Raw genomic sequence first — 14461 nt, forward strand, 5'->3', positions numbered from 1 at the left:
ATAGCATTCAATCATAAAAAAGAATGAGGGGCCCTGGCCGGTTGGCTCAGCGGTAGAGCGTCGGCCTGGCGTGCGGGGGACCCGGGTTCGATTCCTGGCCAGGGCACATAGGAGAAGCGCCCATTTGCTTCTCCACCCCCCCCCCTCCTTCCTCTCTGTCTCTCTCTTCCCCTCCCGCAGCCAAGGCTCCATTGGAGCAAAGATGGCCCAGGCGCTGGGGATGGCTCCTTGGCCTCTGCCCCAGGCGCTAGAGTGGCTCTGGTCGCGGCAGAGTGACGCCCCGGAGGGGCAGAGCATCGCCCCCTGGTGGGCAGAGCGTTGCCCCTGGTGGGCGTGCCGGGTGGATCCCGGTTGGGTTCATGCGGGAGTCTGTCTGACTGTCTCTCCCCGTTTCCAGCTTCGGAAAAATACAAAAAAAAAAGAATGAGGTATTAACATGCCATAACATGGATGAACCTTGCAGATATATCAAGTAAAAGAAGCCAGACACAAAAGGACACATATGATTTCTTTGATGTGAAATGTCCATGGGCAAATCCATAGAGCCAGGAAGTAGATTCGTGGTTGCTGGGGCTGGGGAGAGGGGGAGAAGAGTGACTATGAATGAGTAGAGGGTTCCTTTTTTGGATGACAAAAATGTTCTAAAAGTGATCGTGGTGATGGTTTCACAACTCGGTGAACATAGTAAAAACCACTTTAAAAGGATGTATTTTATGGTAGGTTAGTTATTATTTCAACAAAGCTATTATTTTTTAAAAAAAACAAAACTGGCTAGACCATCCACCAAATGGCTAATGCCCAGGACCTAATTCCCTGGGTGAAGAGAGAGACAGGCCCTTTCTAGCTTCTGTAGTGGGAGGTGACTTCTTACCCAAAGGCTCTCCCAGAATTCGGAGGGGTATTCAGATGCTGGGCAGCTGAAATGACTGCATACACGGCAGAGAGGCAGCTGACACCTGGGAAGCCTTTTACAATAGATTCCTGGCCTGAAAATTCGCCCAGCCTGTTTGTGGACGGATTCCAACTTTGCTCCGGGTCACTGGGTCATGACCAGATAGTCTGCATTTAATGATTCATTGTTAGAGGAACGTCTGGATTACACTGTCTCACCTTTGAACACATTAGTCTTCCAAAGCACTGCATATCTACTCTCCCTTTATTTTCATATGACTTTAGGTGGCCCAACTTTTGGGCAAGCCAATGTCTGCATCAATGGATAAGTGAGGTGCCAATCCAGTAGCGTCTGAGCTGGTGACGGTTTTTATGGTTGTGGTTACAGGCAAGAAAAAGTCCTGAGCCTGACCTGGTGGTGGCGCAGTGGATAGAGCATCGGACTGGGATGTGGAAGGACCCAGGTTCGAGACCCCGAGGTCGCCAGCTTGAGTGCAGGCTCATCTGGTTTGAGCGAGGCTCACCAGCTTGGACCCAAGGTCGCTGGCTCCAGCAAGGGGTTGCTCGGCCTGCTGAAGGCCCGCGGTCAGGGCACATGTGAGAAAGCAATCAATGAACAACTAAGGTGTTGCAACGTGCAATGAAAAACTAATAATTGATGCTTCTCATCTCTCTCTGTTACTGTCTGTCTATCCCTCTCTCTGACTCACTCTCTGTCTCTGTAAAAAATAAATTAATTAATTAAAAAAAAAAAAAAAAAAAAAAAAAAGAAAAAGTCCTGAGAGGCAGATTGCAATGTTTGGTTTATCAAAAAACTTTTTTTTCAAGGTCTCCCAGTCTGAAACTCATCATAAGGCTCACATTTCAGGGGAGACTTGCCCACAATAATTTGGAACCCCATTAGGCTCTTCCAGTAGTATGCTGGTAAGTGTTGACCGACCAGTTCTGGGTGCGGTTGGGGAAAGGGTCCTGAGATGTATGTAGCACTTGCCAATTTCCATAGTGTAGATGCTCCCAACATGGCTGATTTCAAACTACCAACAGGAGGTCACTGAACAGAGTTGGGAAGTGCAGGTTTGTCAGCCAGCTGCCCTACATCATGGACCCCACACTCAGGGTACAATAAGCAAACCAGTCTTACTCAATTGTACACCCTATAGTGGCATCACTTGGGTGGTCCAAGGACCCAGGAGCCTTGAATGTGGATGTAGGAAGGTAACTTCACCCTGGGCCTCAAATTATCCCTATTAATACATTTTAAAGTACAGTGTTCAGCGTGGTCAAAGAGAACCAGACAGATCACAAGGAAATAGGACACCATGAGCAAGAACTAGCAAAAAACACCCTCAGGAACTTCAAATACTAGAATGATCAGATGACTATAAAACAACTGCTTTGATGAAAGAAAGAAATTTTAAAGGATCTGCAGGGGTCAGGAAACTATAAAAAGTGACATACTAGATTTATAAAGAACGTTTGTAGAAAGCTTTACAGTTTACTCAGAGATCAAAACCAGATTCCTTCAGGGGCCATCTGGTAACACAAATAAGTGAAGTGACTGGTGACACTGAGAGCTTTGTCTGAGGGGCACAGGGCTGATCGTTGCCATGTGGCACTAGGGGCCCAGGTTGTAGACCTGCTATTTCTAGAAAAGCTGGTATTTGGATTTATTTTATTGTAGTAAAATACACATAATATAAAATTGAGCATTTTAAACTGTCCAGTTCCATGGCATTAAGTACATTTACAAGGTTGTGCAACCGTCACTAGAACCTTTTCATCCAGAATCTTCTCATCACCCCAAAAGGAAACTCCATGTCTATTGGAAGTCACTCCCCATTCCCCTGGCCCCCAGGGAAGCACCAGTTTGTTTTTTGTCTCTGTGGCTTTGTCTAACAGACATAGCTCATCTAAGTGGAATCCTATGATATCTTTTGTGACTGGCTACTTCTACTTAGTATGTTTCCAAGGTTCATTCATGTTGTGGCATATGTCAGTACTTCATTCCTGTCTTATTTTATTTTATTACTACTACTACTGTTGTTATTATTATTATTATTATTAGAGAGAGAGGGAAAAAAAGGGTGGGGGGAGGAGTGGGAAGCATCACCTCATAGTAGTTGCTTCTCCTACATGCCTTGACTGGGCAAGCCCAGGGTTTTAAACCAGTGACCTCAGCGTTCCAGGTTGAAGCTTTATCCACTGTGCCACCACAGGTCAGGCCTTCATTCTTGTCTTAATGACTGATAGATAATGTATTAATCAATGGATAATTGGATTTCTGATATGCTATCTTCCTATTAGATATATGTTTATATTATATATAAACAGTTCTTTGTGACCCTAAGCACATATCTGTTGGCCTGACACGGACAGAGGGCTGACAATATGAGACCTCTGCATTAAGACTTGCTGTGGCGTTATTTCCTCAGAATGATTCTCTGAGGTAGGTGTTCTCTCCATTTCTCACATTAGGAACTTGTGGTTCAGAATGGTAGGAAGACACGCCTAGGAAAAGGCCTGCAGTGCAGCCTCCCACTCCATTACAGGGTACCAAAACCTCAGGGCAAACTGCTTGGTTCCAGAATGAGTGGTAGTCCAAGGTCTAATTTATGGCTGTGACCTTGAAATTCCTCGTGACTTACTTTCCCCAGGTGTAAAATGGTTGGTCTTGGAATAGTTTACGTCCAAGGCCCTGAGCTTGCTGACAGGGTCGCTCCCATTTTGCCCAGCATCCATCTGGGCTGAATTAACTCTGGTCAAGTCGGTTTAGCTGCACTTGAACCCAAAGATGTGGCACCTGGGTTGTCCTGACAACTGTAGATTCCTCCACAGAGCTGGCCTGGAAGGGATGAGGAAGGAACAACCTCAAGAGTCCTCCAAAATTCTGATCGTCATTGAATTTTCCCTGCTGAAAGCCATTTAATAAGCAAGGGCGAGTGTCTCTCAGGGTCTGCCCCGCCCCAGGCACGTTTCCTCCGACCCCCATTTTCCAAAAGGACGCATGAAAGGGGAGCGGCATCCTAGATAGCGCGTTTACACGGAGTAGAGTGTTTCTCAACTCTCCAAGAGCACCTCGCGTTCCGGATCGCCGCCTTCAACTCCGCTAAGTCAAGGAGCCCCGCAGGAAACTTGCGTTACTGCACCCGCTGCCGCAAACCCGGGGCGGCGGACGCGCGGCCGGGCTGGCTCCCAAGGAACGCGCCCCCTACGCGGCCGCCCAGCCCTCTCCGGAGGACCCCGCGGCACCTGCGGCCTCTGGGTGAGTGTCGGCGCGCCCGCCCGCAGCCCTCGCCGCGTGCGGGGTCGCTGGGCGCCCCTCGCGGTCCCCCGGGGGTGGGTGGGAGGCCGGCGGCCCGGCGGCAGCGGCGCTGGGAGGCCGCACTGCTGGCGGCCGCGGCGGCGCTGCTCCCCCTGCTCGGTGCAGCTGCCGTCCGGCGCTTGCGCACTGGGCCCGGGCGCGCGGCGGCCCCGGCTTTGTGTGTGTGTATGTGTGTGAGAGTGTGTGAGAGAGTGTGTGTGAGTCTGTGTGCGAGTGAGTGAGCGGCGGGCGCGAGTGTGGCCGCCGCGGAGCGCGAGCAGGACCCGGCGGCGCGCTCGCAGCCTCTCTCTCCCCGCCAGAACCATGTCGGGCAGGTCGGTTCGAGCCGAGACCAGGAGCCGGGCCAAAGATGATATCAAGAGGGTCATGGCGGCTATCGAGAAAGTGCGCAAATGGTAAGCGGAGGCGCGGCTCGGCGCCGCGGCCGGCCGACCCCAGACCACGTACCGAAAGCCGGCGGGCGCAGCCCCCGGCCGCCCGCGGGCCCGGGAGTTGGACAGGGCGGGCGGCGCGCGAGCCGGGTCACCTGCGCGAGGCGGGGGCCGGGGCCGCGGCCGCTGCCCAGGTGCGCTCGCGCCTGTCGCCCACCTGGCGCGGCGGCGGCGGCGGCAGCCTGGAGGCGGGGGCGCCCGGAGTAGGGCGGCCGAGCGGCGGGCAGTCCCCGCCGCGGCGCTGGGCTCCTGGGAGGGGGGCTCGGGGCCGGCCCCAGAAGCCATTTCGTTTTGTGCAAGTCACATGAAAGCGGCTTCCCGCGCGCCCGGGCCGCGATGCCGGCGGCGGAGGGGAGAGCGCGAGCTCCATTGTGCGGCGCGGAGCGGGCCGCCGCGGTCTCCGTCTCCTCCTCCCCGCGCGCCCCGGGCGGCGCAGCGCCGGCCCCCGCGCCCTTGCCCGCGCCGGGCCTCCCTCCCTCGCTCCTTCCCGGGCTGGCTCACCCGCCCGCCCGCTCCCCGCCTCCCAGGCCCGGCGCCCTCGAGTCTGCGGAGTTTGCAGAGCGCGAGCCGTTTAAATTTAGCGCTTTGGACTGCCTGGAGCGAGGGCTCTTGGCGGGGAAGCAAGATGGGGGCGAGCGCGAGGAGGAGACGTCGCAGGGCCCGGGGCGCTAGGCACCCCCTGCACCCTCTCCGCCTGGCATCCGGGCGCGGGGCTTGGACGAGAGAATGTTTTTGGCCAGAAACCGGTCCTGGGCCGCGTCTGTCTTTCCCAAACCAGCAGCTCGTGTTTGTTTTGCGGAGGGAGCCGTTGTTTTGTTCTCTGAGTGGGGGCACAGGGGGACTCGGGGTCGGCCGCGCGTGTTTCTCCAGCTCGCGCTAGAGTGTCCGGCGTGGCCTTGTTGTAATTAACAGGGCCGGACATTTGCTCAGTCTCGGCGGGGTTGGCTAGGAATCGGCCCCAGGGCCAGGCCCGAGGCTCAGCAGATCGCCAGGTTGAGGCCGACTTGTTGAAAACTCCTGGCTCCCTGATTTCAACTTTATTTTTTTCCCACGGCTTCACCAGGGTCAGGGAGAGAGAGGAGCAGCCGCGACGTTCTTGAGTGTCAGCGCTAGCGAGCTCGTCCCGACCCTTTATTTAAAACCTGAAAATTGGTTAGGCTCCCCGTGGCGGGCCATGTTTATGTTTAGGGGTGTCATTTCTTGAGTAACACCTTGGTCTCTAAAAACCACAGGGGGCGAGGATCCAGTCTAGCCGTGTCGCAAGTTAGCTGTCCTTTCTGAGTCAAACCCAACAAAAAAGGCAAGAGGAAAATCAATAAAGTCCACGTGCTCCGGGGCCTCCTATGGAAAGGGTTGCCTGCAGATGGCCGGATGCCCGCGGAGGGCTGGGTTTGGCTCCAGTGGGACAAAGAATTTTCAGAACCGTGAGAAGGGGAGGCTTTCCAAAGTTGAGATCCAAGCCTATGGGTGCTGTGGGAGCTCCCCAAGTGCGCAGGACACCCCGAGCCCAACTGAAGCCATTTAAAAATGGCAGAAACAGCTGCAGGCCAAAACACACACAGGAAAACAAGCGCACAGCCCCCTCTCCTCTGGGATTCCCAGAGGGAAGGCTGGAGTTGTCCCCTTAGCGCCTGTGCAAAAGAAAGAACTGGTGTCTGCGCCTGAGTCCCTTCTGTCACCGGTCTGGAGGTGAGAAAGGGGTCGGGATAAGCTGCAACACATTCTCTGTTCAAGGAGTAGTAGGGCCTTCTGCCCCAGGTTCCCAGCCAGGCAGAGGCCCCTGCACCCTGACAGCTAGCTGCTCTTGTAGGGCCTGCCTGCCAGCTGCCCTGCAGGGAGGGCAGATGGAGCTATGGGGTTTTCCACCCTTGTGGGCCCCACCGCAGGCCAGGCCAGTGTTTGGTGGGGGTGGGAGGAACAGACCTCCTCCCTCCTTGTGTTTTGGGAAACAACTTGTCATGCTCTCTAAAGACCTCAGGCTTTGGGATCTCAGGGCCTGAGAGTCCGTTGACCACTTCCTTGCCTTGACCTTGGGCGGACTATGTAACTTCTCTAACCATGACCATAAGGGGGTCCTGTGATTTCTATACCCTCCCTCCCATCCCCCCCAAGAATAAGATCCTGTCTCCAACAGAGCTTATCTCTGCTCACAGGAGTGGTCATTAAATGTTGTCTTTATTATAAGGTGGACTCCATAGAAACTTAATTTTTGCTGATGTTTTCTTTCTTTCTTTCTTTCTTTCTTTCTCTCTCTCTCTCTCTCTCTCTCTCTCTCTCTTTCTCTCTTTCTTTCTTTCCCCTTCCTTCCTTCCCTCCTTCCTTCCTTCCTTCCTTTCTTCCTTCCTTCCCTCCCTCCCTCCCTCCCTCCTTTCCTTTCTTCCTTCCTTCCCTTTTTTTTCCTGCCCCTTCTCAGCAAAAAAGACTGCCTTAGCGCCAGAGAAACGAAATCTCACCTTCACTATGCCTTTAGGATGGGATTTCCAGTCCGTCCTCCAAACTCTGGGTTGTTTATTAACTGTGTGGCCACCAACCATGCCATTCTCCGCTAGCTGAGAGGCAGGGTTACCAGGTTTAGCAAATGAAATCACAGGACCCCGAGTTAAATTTGAATTTCAGGTAAGCAACACAACAATTTTTTTTAAATACCTCTTTTAAAATCACAAGGATGTCCTGTACACTATTTGGGACATACTTACCCTGAAAAATTACTCATTGTTTATCTGAAATTCAGATTTAATGCAGCAGTCTGCATGTTACCCAGAGGATAATGGACGTGCCTGGCTACCATTCAGCTGGAAGCCTAGGGGGATATTTCTCCCCAGCCCCAGGGACCCCAGCAGCCTCCACCCTCTGCCAGCTCCACCCTTTCCCTGCCCCGGGAAAAAGCCTGCAGCCAGCCGTGACCACTGTCTGGAGCCGCTGTTCCTCCTCTCCTTTCTGTCTGATGTCCCAGCAGGGCCGGTTGGCGGAGTGTGAGGGAGCCAGAAGATGGCTGAAGGAAGGACAAAATGGTGGCCCCTTTTTGGGAAGCTGGGCCAGGGTTAGGAAGCTCCATGCAGGTGGAGAGCAGAGGAGGCTGAGTCATTGGGCAGGAAGCAAAGGCTTGAATTGATGAGAGGTAGGCTTATGAGGGAGACCCTGCGGGTCTGGTCCGAAGGGTCCCTCAATGACTTGTGGAGACGAGAGAGAGGCCTGTTCCTGAGACCTCCCGCCCGTCCCTGGGGCTGAGGGAGGTTTGTGCCTCGGGCCTTACCTTGGTACCTCTGGGGGCACTCTCCTGACAGGCGCAGGGTAGGTCAGGTGCCTCTCAGCCTCATGAAGGTAAGGCCAGCCATTGGCCTGGCCTCCTGAGGCTTCAGGGACTAACCTCGGGAAATGAATACAAAGTGGAGCTCTCTCTCAGGAAGCCAGGAGGCCCCAGGACGGTCTCGCCCTCGGAGAACGTTAGGAATTGGCTTTGGCCTGGAGACTCTGGGATGGGTGCTTGGAGTTGATATAGGAGCCTGCAGGGAGGAGGCTCTCTTGTCACCAGGACCTCACTGGTCTTTCCATCTGGGCCCAAGTCTGATGGGGGAAGAGAGACATTTAAGCATGGCGAGTTACTGCAGGCCATCAAGGCAAGAGGGCTTGGGGTGCGCTTAGGGACAGCTTCTCAGAGAGGTAGGGGTGCAGTGTGGTGCCTGAATGCCTGAGGTCAACTGGGTCCAGTGGCTGCCGGCGGGGAGAGCTGGGGTGTCTGAGGGAGCCTCAGAGCCCCATTGGGGGAGCACCATTGCCCCTTGGGTATGGGAGGGGGGCTGTGGACCCCTTATGATCAGGTCATGTTTTTGAGAGTAGCCAGGAATCTGGATTTTTATGTCGTCTGACTTTTTTCTGTCTTTTCTTTTTTTTTTTTCTTTTTTTGTAAAGACTGGCAATTGATTCAAATTTTTAAAAGTACCATGCTGGCCAGGCAAAACATGCCTGCTGGCCACGTGTTTACCACCCAAGATTGATGATAACTACAGCCTACTCCCCTCCTTGGGGGTGGGGGCTGTGTTGGTGGCTGATGGGTTTGGGGACAGCAGCGGGAACCCAGCTGCTCCTCTACATGAGCCCATGTGGTGTTGTTTCCCAAGACGGTGCCAAACCACCAGCTTGCTGAGACCCCTGGAGCTCATGCCGCCTGTCAGTGAAGCCCCTTCCTGTCCTCCCTGGTGTTGGCTCAGTGACTTACACCTGACCTCCGGGGCTCTGTCTCTGCTCTGGTGACCGCTGGCCAAGTGGCAGGCCTGAGGTAGAGCTCTTCCCTCTCTGTCCTCTGTCCTGAAGCCTCTCAGTGTCCACGTCTAGAAATGCAACTGAAGCACGGTGAGCCAGGGACTCAGGCCAAAGGTCACCAGCTGGGGCAACGGGGCAGCCTGGCTGTGTTGAGCTCACAACCTGAGGAGCCCATAACCTCTTTGGGAAGCATCGGCAACTGTGAGCATTTGTCCTGGCTCGTGTGCAGCCGGCACACCTAGATCTGGTGTGCTTTCTGCCCTGAAAGGTGTTTTGTGTATTGCAAGTCAATTATTATTATTATTATTTACCTCATACTGTGGATTTGCTGACTTACGGGAGCACAGGCCCAGGAAGCCAGTCGAGGGCTTGTGAGCAGTGGCGTCTGGTCACTGGTGCGGGATTCCAGCAGTTGGCACGTCTGTCCAGCATCTGTTACTGATGTGCCCTGTGGATTGGAGTCTTAGTTTCCACAGGAGACAGAATAGGAGAAGGTGGGCGCTGGGGTCAGAGCCTGGTTCCAGTCCCAGTTCTGCCATTGACTGGCCTTGTGGCCATGAACTTGGGCCCCCTGTTCCCCACCTGTAAAGTGGTGTGATGGTAGTCCACCTTTGCGAGGACTGTCGGGATCTCTGGGAGAGAGGGCATATGGATGAAAGGCTTGGCACCGAGCCTCGGCACACAATGGCTATTGTGGATTGTTGCTTTGTCACTGAGACTGCTTCTTGGAACGCCCCTGTCCCTTCCTGGCACCTTCTGACTGTTCAGAATGGAGGTGGGGGAAGACTGGGATTGTGACTTGTCTGTCCTGCCTCCAGGAGGCAGGAGGAGGTGGCTGGGTGGTGACTTAGAGACCTGCCTTGACTTCCTTCTCTCTGGGCTAAAAGGGGCAAGGATGGGGGTGGAGAGGCTGCTCTGAACAGCCATGCGGCAAGAAAGGTTTGAACCCTGGCTCTGGGAAGAACAACTTCACCTCCCGGTGCCTCAGTTTCTCTATCTGTCCGATGGGGAACGTGACAGTTACTGCCACACGAGGTGCACACTGGAAATGGTCACTAGTATAATAATAAAAGCGAGGCCCCTGCCTGACCTGTGGTGGCGCAGTGGATAAAGCATTTACCTGGAAATGCTGAGGTCGCCGGTTCGAAACCCTGGGCTTGCCTGGTCAAGGCACATATGGGAGTTGATGCTTCCAGCTCCTCCCCCCTTCTCTCTCTCTCCTCTCTTTCTCTCTCTGTCTCTCCCTCTCTCTCTCTCTCCTCTCTAAAATGAATAAAAAAAAAAAAAAAAAGCGAGGCCCTGGCTTGCTCCAGGGGGAACATGTGGGACCTGATCAGGCACTGTTTCGGGATCAGAGGTCTGTGTGGCATGGGTTAGGTGGCTTTAAGCATGCCCAGGGACCCAGAACCCCTTGTGGTGGAGCGCCCAGTGGCTGTCACATGTCCCACCAGCACGAGAGCCCCGCCACATGCATGGAGGGGAAGACCAAGGCTGAGATCTGGGCAGGGCAGTTGGAGAGGCTGCCAAGCAGATCACTAACGGGTGCCCATGCCACGTGTAGTTCTTGGTGCTGGGGAACCTTGTTGCTGAAATTGCTGAGGGCTCCTGGCAGCTATGCCACCTGGCCCCGACGGGCGTCTGGCCCTGACCTCCTGCTGTCGGTCGCCATCGAGCAGTAGGCAGATCTTTCATGAACCTCCCACTTCTCCCAAGATAGCGGAGCCCGGTGGCAAGGTGCGTGGACCCTGGAGCCGGAACTGCCTGGGTTTGAATCCCAGCTCTCCCTCGGGTGTGTTCTCCTCCCTGAGCCCGTGTGGTCTCTGGGTATTGCTCCCATGTTTGGGGCAGGAAGTGATACACCTGGCTTATATACTGCAGGGGGTCAAAAACAGTCTGAGGCTGTGACAGTAATCTAGAGAATGATGATGGCTTGGAGCAGAGTGGTGGGGAGGAAAGGGGGGCCATTATTATCCTTAACAAAAGCCAGTCATCCCTTTTCCTTCTGTGGCTTCTGATTTTCTTTTTTTTTTTTTTTTTTGTATTTTTCTGAAGCTGGAAACGGGGAGAGACAGTCAGACAGACTCCCGCATGCATGCGCCCGACCGGGATCCACCCAGCACGCCCACCAGGGGCGACGCTCTGCCCACCAGGGGGCGATGCTCTGCCCCTCCGGGGCGTCGCTCTGCTGCGACCAGAGCCACTCTAGCGCCTGGGGCAGAGGCCAAGGAGCTATCCCCAGCGCCCGGGCCATCTTTGCTCCAATGGAGCCTTGCTGCAGGAGGGGAAGAGAGAGACAGAGAGGAAGAAGAGGGGGAAGGGTGGAGAAGCAGATGGGCGCTTCTCCTGTGTGCCCTGGCCCGGAATCAAACCTGGGACTTCTGCACGCCAGGCCGACGCTCTACACTGAGCCAACCGGCCAGGGCTGGCTTCTGATTTTCTCTTCACCCATGAACCTGCCTCTAGCGGCAGAGGGCACTAGACATTGTCCCCAAGGAGTTGAGGACACGGCTGGGCAGGGGGCGGGCCAGTCTCAGGACTGAGGAGCCAGGGACCCGGGCATCTCTCCCACCGGCTGTGGCTCACAGTCCAGGCTGGGCTTCCCTGTCACAGCCCCTTGGCATTAGTGCCTGAGGACTGCCTTTGGGGCAAGGCCCCTGGGCATCCAGGTTTGGCCCTGCCCTCCTACACCCTCAGCTGTCCTTGGTGGCGGGGCTCGACGTGGTTAGCCCAGCTGTGTGTTCCTGCTCCCCACCCCCTGACCGCAGACCCCCACCCCTACTCCCACCCGCAGGAGGAAACACCTGGCTGGTCTGACAGAAGCCGCCTCTGCTGCCCGGAGGGGCTTGGGTGGCCCCCATTTGCTGGCTCCTTGGGGCGAAAACTGGGAGAACCTGGGACCTGGTCCCCCCATCCAGAGGCATCTCCCCAGGGCTCCCCCGACCCCCCATCTTACCAAGCACTTCCTTCCAGGCACCAGAAAGACCCGAACGTGCATTCTCCTAGGCGAGCCTCACGGCACCCTGGAGAGACTGACAACCAACCACATGCGGTCTCTAGTGGATAGGGACACTGAGGCTCAGAGGCAGGGAGCAATTTATTTGCCCAGGGGCCCCGTGAGTGGCAGAGCTGGGATTTGAACCATATCTGTGTGACCCAGGCCCTGTCCTCTTAACCTCGAATGGCCACGGCATCACAGCTGCCCCAAAGGGTGAGCAGGGCTGCCACCGAAGCCCCTGGTAACGGCTGCTCCCCCTCCTCTGCAGGGAGAAGAAGTGGGTGACCGTGGGTGACACCTCCCTGCGAATCTACAAGTGGGTTCCTGTGACGGAGCCAAAGGTTGACGATGTGAGTATGAGGGGCCTATCCCCTGGAATGTCCCCTGCATGTCATTTCCTGGGCTGAGAGCCCCGCGGTTTATCAGTGAGGACGTACCTTACTACAGAGGTATCCCTTCCCCAGGGCCCTGGGCACCATGGTGTGGGGGAGGCTGCAGTGGTGCCCACAGACAAGCAGACGCTCCCCCCATCCTCGTAGCACCATTCCTGAGCACCCGACCGTAGGCTAGGTCTTGCTCAGGGTCTTCCTTCCCATCCCAAGCCTGTGGAGTTGATCTATCCTCTCTGTACAGTGAGGACACAGGCTGGGTGAGGCAAAGCCATTTCCCCAGAGTCACACTGCAGGTAGGATCCCAGAGCACATACTCCCTCCACTCCTGGAACACCTTTTGGTTTTTACTCCAGAATGAGTTTTCTGCAGGCAGGAAGCCTGGGCAGATTGGGGGGGGGGGGGGGGGGGGGATGGTGACTCTGACCACTAGAGGGCGCCCCAGCAGCTGTGCTTGATCTGATCCAGGGATTGGTGACAGCCCCTCCTTGGCCATTTTTCAGCCTAGTGGCTGGCTCCCAGGCCATTCGCTCACTTCCAAAGATCCCAGGTCAGCTACTGTCATTTCCAGTCAAAATCCTGAACAGTCCTACCTCCAGGCCTTGGCATGGGCTGTGCCTTCGGCCTGGAGTACCTTTCTTATTCATGTACACAGCCCTCCAGGAAGATGGCTGACACTAAGCTGCATGGTTCCATTTGCTCCTGGGTGCAACAGTCTGGTGATTGGAGGTTTCTAGGGGGCCGTAAGGGCAGAGTTACAAAGCCTCCCTCCACTGTCTTTGGTTACCAGCCATGGGTCTCCAGGCAGACCTGAGGTGCCATTCTTTTCATTCTTTTTTTTTTTTTTTTTCATTTTTCCGAAGCTGGAAACGGGGAGGCAGTCAGACAGACTCCCGCATGCGCCCGACCGGGATCCACCCGGCATGCCCACCAGGGGGCGATGCTCTGCCCCCCTGGGGCGTCACTCTGCTGCATCCAGAGCCATTCTAGCACCTGAGGCAGAGGCCATAGAGCCATCCTCAGTGCCCGGGCCATCTTTGCTCCAATGGAGCCTTGGCTGCGGGAGGAGAAGAGAGAGACAGAGAGGCAGGAGAGGGGGAGGGGTGGAGAAGCAGATGGGCGCTTCTCCTGTGTGCCCTGGCCGGGAATCGAACCCGGGACTCCTACACGCCAGGCCGACGCTCTACCGCTGAGCCAACCAGCCAGGGCTGAGGTGCCATTCTTGACCTTCTGACCACCTACCCCTGGGTAGAGGGGCACTGAGCTGAGAACACAGGTGTTTGTCACCCCTTCTGGCTTGGCCTGGGCTCTTGGAGCCACCACAGCTGCCTTCCCCAGGGGCCCAAGACCTAGACCGTCGCCGCATTTGGTGCTGGACGTTCCCAGAGGAAGAGCAGCAGAGTGTGACCAGGCTCCTTGCAGGCTGCTCCAGCCCCTGCCCGGCCCCGGCCTCTGTCTGTGCCTTGCACTTCATTAAGTGTTGTACACACGCCGTTGCATTTGAGAAGATGTAGTCCCTGCTCTCAAGGAATTTATAATCTCATTGGGGAAAGATAATTATAGAATAGTATGAAACAGACATCAGGGAAGTGCCAAATGGATCGTGATCAAGGAGAAAACCTAATATGTGGGCTGTCGGGAAGGACAGGGCAGTTCCAGGCTGGGCAGCAAGCTCTGGGTTTGGAGTTGGACAGACCACCCCCGATGGGTCTGTGGTGTTGCCGGGGACCCCAGCACGCTGGGACCTAGTTCCCTCTTCCATGCCATGAAATGAAGCCATCATATCCAGGTCCCGGGGTGTCAGCCGCAGAGCAGAAGCAATACGTCACACGGAGAGAACATAACCCAGTGTGGCCACACCGACGGCGCTCAGATAAAGCTAATTCGCTATCATCTCTGAGCCGTGACGAGCATGCCATTTCCCTGCCCTTGTTCCCTCTGGGGAGGAGGGTCCCACCACCTGGCTGAGCATCTGATCCCCTGGGAATCTTGAAGAAATGTAGGCTTCTGGGCCCCATCCCAGACAGCTGCATCCACCTCTCTGTGGATTGTGGCCTAGACGCTGCATTGTGGAGGACAGCTTTTCTTTTTAAACACCCAATTATGACATGGTTGCACCATTTTTTTTTCTTCTTCAGAACTTGAAAACTGTCCTTTAAATACAGTAGGTAAA

At 55.3% G+C, this 14461-nt stretch overlaps 2 protein-coding genes across 2 annotated transcripts in view; both read left to right on the top strand.

Annotated features, from left to right (window-relative positions):
• The window catches only part of CFAP251 (cilia and flagella associated protein 251), a 76928-nt gene extending 75278 nt beyond the window's left edge, over positions 1 to 1650 (top strand). Inside the window, exon 23 of the mRNA XM_066371066.1 lies at positions 1280 to 1650. Coding sequence (XP_066227163.1) covers positions 1280 to 1492 — 213 coding nt within the window. The 3' untranslated portion in view covers positions 1493 to 1650. The remainder of the gene's footprint in view (positions 1 to 1279) is intronic.
• Positions 1651 to 3948: 2298 nt separating this feature from the next.
• The window catches only part of BCL7A (BAF chromatin remodeling complex subunit BCL7A), a 29993-nt gene continuing 19480 nt past the window's right edge, over positions 3949 to 14461 (top strand). The window contains exons 1-3 of the mRNA XM_066371064.1: positions 3949 to 4153; positions 4513 to 4608; positions 12168 to 12249. Coding sequence (XP_066227161.1) covers positions 4517 to 4608; positions 12168 to 12249 — 174 coding nt within the window. The 5' untranslated portion in view covers positions 3949 to 4153; positions 4513 to 4516. The remainder of the gene's footprint in view (positions 4154 to 4512; positions 4609 to 12167; positions 12250 to 14461) is intronic.

This window comes from Saccopteryx leptura, chromosome 2 (genome assembly GCF_036850995.1).
Source record: "Saccopteryx leptura isolate mSacLep1 chromosome 2, mSacLep1_pri_phased_curated, whole genome shotgun sequence".
Classification (NCBI taxonomy): Eukaryota; Metazoa; Chordata; class Mammalia; order Chiroptera; family Emballonuridae; genus Saccopteryx; species Saccopteryx leptura.